This window comes from the organism of the source record quoted next, unplaced genomic scaffold (assembly GCF_019419815.1).
Source record: "Pyrus x bretschneideri cultivar Hongxiangsu unplaced genomic scaffold, Pyrus_bretschneideri_v1 Contig5, whole genome shotgun sequence".
NCBI classification, from domain to species: domain Eukaryota; kingdom Viridiplantae; phylum Streptophyta; class Magnoliopsida; order Rosales; family Rosaceae; genus Pyrus; species Pyrus x bretschneideri.
The window spans coordinates 8,767,022-8,770,325 of NW_025999787.1; the positions used below are offsets into that span (position 1 = coordinate 8,767,022).

The following is a 3,304-nucleotide window of genomic DNA, read 5'->3' on the forward strand; positions in this document are numbered from 1 at the left end:
CTCTAATTACTTGACTAGAAGACTCGAGTTTAAATTGATTTTTTTTTGAGAAATAATTTTTACATAATAATTTATAATATAACCAGGTTTTATAATTAAAAAATAAAAAATAAAAAAATTGAAATATACCACAAAAAAAAACGTAGTTTTTCTCATTTCACACGTGACAGTTCCGCGCCAGATTCCGCGAGTAGACTGACTTGGAACACGTCATCAACAGACCCAACGGTGAAAAATCAGAGGTTTGGTTGTCACTGTCAGTGTCACGGAGGACTGTGGTGGCAAGCCTCGGCCATTGCAGGAGCACCTCACAAATCACAATCAATCCACAAACAAAACCCCGCTCTCCTCCCTAAATTCCCAATTTTTATTTTTATCACGGAGGACTGTGGTGGCAAGCGCATGTCTTTCATTTTCTTTACATTCCTCGGGAATTCGCTCTTGGGATTTAGCTTTTCCAGCTGAAGATCCCAAATCCTGTTTGGCTCCCGAGAAAGGTTAGGAATGAGAGAAAGAAAGGTGACGACTTCGAATCGTCGTTCTGGGTTTTCTTCATACTTCAATTCCAGACAAGGGTATGTTCTAATTCGCGGATATTTGACTCGCTTGACGTGAGTTGTGCTTCACAGAAAATTTCTTATATTTTCCTTTTCGCTTTCTTTGATTTTGTTGGCAACCAAACGGAGTGGAAACTGGGTTTTCTCGGTTGAGAAGTTTTGAGATTCGGCTGAAGAAAATGGCCTCTGCTCAGGGGATTGCTTCGCTCAGCCGGTTGTGTTTTGCGGTTAAACGGCACCGTTTTATCGGTCTCCAGGGTTCTTCGGCTCAATCTTGCGCTAGGGGTTTTCCCATATTCTGCAAACAACAAAACCCCAGCTTGGTCATTGCGAGATCGAGCCAAGTTCGAGACTTTAGGGTTTTCAATTCGGTTCAATTGGACCAGTTCGTGACCAGCGACGACGAGGGCGAAATGGGTGAAGGTTTCTTTGAGGCAATTGAGGAATTGGAGCGGATGGCAAGAGAGCCGTCCGATGTTCTTGAGGAAATGAACGACCGGTTATCGGCCAGAGAGTTGCAGCTTGTGTTGGTGTACTTTTCTCAGGAGGGTAGGGACTCATGGTGTGCCCTTGAGGTGTTTGAGTGGCTCCGAAAGGAGAATCGGGTCGATAAGGAGACGATGGAGCTCATGGTTTCGATAATGTGTAGTTGGGTCAAGAAGTTGATTGAGGGGGAGCATGGCATTGGGGATGTGGTGGACCTTCTTGTGGAATCGGATTGTGTGGGTTTGAAGGCGAGTTTTAGCATGATGGAGAAGGTGATATCTTTGTACTGGGAGATGGGTGAGAAGGAAAAGGCGGTTTTCTTTGTGAAAGAGGTGTTGAAGCGCGGAATTGTTTATTCGGCGGAAGACGATGCAGATGGGCATAAAGGAGGGCCGACTGGCTATCTTGCTTGGAAGATGATGGTAAGTGTTTGTTTACTGTTGTCCTCAATAATATGCTATTCAATTGTGAAATGTACTTGTGAATTTATATGCATTTCATTTTGAACTGTCCACATGCCATTGGTAGTGATAGGATTTTTGGGTTGTGGGTTTGTCTTGGAGTTGAATTTACCTTGCCATGCTGAATTATTAGGATGGTGCGTCCATTTTTGATGAATTTAGCGGTTTTCCCCGTCATAGAACTAGTTAGTATACGTATCAAATGATGATGTGCAGATTGACCAACCGGGGTTATGTCAGTGAATTATAGCCAAGGGATTGCCATTCATTACACAAATTGTTAATTATTATTGTTACGACTGGTTAGCTAGCATAACATAAATCAGTAGAAAGGAAAACTGTTAGCATTAGTTGGGTTTGTATTCATTTGTCGTAACGTATATGTTCAAAAATTTTTAAGAGTTTCCAAAGGTTATGAATGAAACTATTGAATGTGTTTCTGCAGGTTGAGGGTAACTACAGGGATTCAGTGAAGTTGGTGATTCATCTAAGAGAATCTGGGCTGAAGCCAGAGGTCTACAGTTACCTCATTGCAATGACAGCTGTGGTCAAGGAATTAAATGAACTTGCGAAAGCTTTGCGGAAGTTGAAAGGTTTTGCGAGGGCTGGACTGGTAGCTGAATTTGATACAAATAATGTTGGCCTTATTGAGAAGTATCAGTCAGATCTTATAGCTGATGGAGTACAACTGTCCAATTGGGTGATTGAGGAGGGAAGCTCTTTACTCCATGGGGTGGTTCATGAGAGGCTCCTGGCTATGTATATCTGCTCTGGATGTGGCCTTGAGGCCGAGAGGCAGTTGTGGGAAATGAAACTTGTTGGTAAAGAGGCGGATGCTGACCTCTATGACATAGTTTTAGCCATCTGTGCTTCCCAAAAGGAGGCCAATGCCATCAGACGGTTGCTTACTAGAACAGATGTTTCCAGCTCTCTGGGTAAAAAGAAAAGCCTATCGTGGTTGCTAAGAGGTTACATTAAAGGGGGACATTTTGATGATGCTGCAGAAACAGTAATAAAAATGCTTGATTTGGGTTTGCACCCGGAGTTTTTGGATAGGGCAGCTGTGCTGCAGGGACTACAGAAAAGGATCCAACAATCTGGCGGTGTAGATACTTACCTTAAACTTTGCAAGCGCCTCTCAGATGCCAATTTGATTGGGCCGTCTCTTCTTTATCTGTTTATAAAGAAATCTAAGCTATGGATCATAAAAACTCTTTAAAGGACATTGGCAACAAGTTACGAGAATCCAAGTATAGTTTTGTTTGTGAACATTTTGTAGCACCGGGACTTTAATTCCTGGTGCATTCTACATGATAGTTTTGTATAGTTATGGGTGGGTATGAGATTTGGTCGTAATTTGGCATGGCCGAATCATGGAGGCAGGTTAACTGTGATGTCCAAAAAGTTCTCTTGGTGATCTTCGTATAAATACTACAGGTATGTTTTGCCGGTTTCTTGACTTGTTCTGCTTTTAGAATTTTCATATTTCTCATGCATATCTGCCCCAGACTTAACAGTTGCATCATGAAATTATGTTATCGACTCTGCGTTTCACACTTCTTTTGTAATTAGGATTGATGCATACCAGTAAATAGAAGAAAAGAAAAGTATGTTTCTGTTAGAATTATATTCCTTTTGTTGCATTAGATCATCAGATCATCACCAAGTCAGTAGTAGTTCATGCATCTGTGTGGCTATCCAGGGCACAAAGTTCTCACTAAACTATTAACACAATGAAAGATGTGTGAACTACTACTGACTTGGAGATGATCTAATGCAACAAAAGGGTAGGGTGGGATT

General features: G+C 41.7%; 1 protein-coding gene across 1 annotated transcript; it reads left to right on the top strand.

Moving 5' to 3' along the window:
* The first annotated feature begins 276 nt into the window (after nt 1-276).
* On the top strand, nt 277-2,957 carry LOC103945272 (pentatricopeptide repeat-containing protein At2g30100, chloroplastic). Its single transcript, XM_009355823.3, has 2 exons — nt 277-1,465; nt 1,950-2,957. The coding sequence occupies exons 1-2, from the start codon at nt 737-739 to the stop codon at nt 2,721-2,723; spliced, it is 1,503 nt and encodes a 500-aa protein (XP_009354098.2). The 5' UTR covers nt 277-736; the 3' UTR covers nt 2,724-2,957.
* The last annotated feature ends 347 nt before the right edge of the window (nt 2,958-3,304 follow it).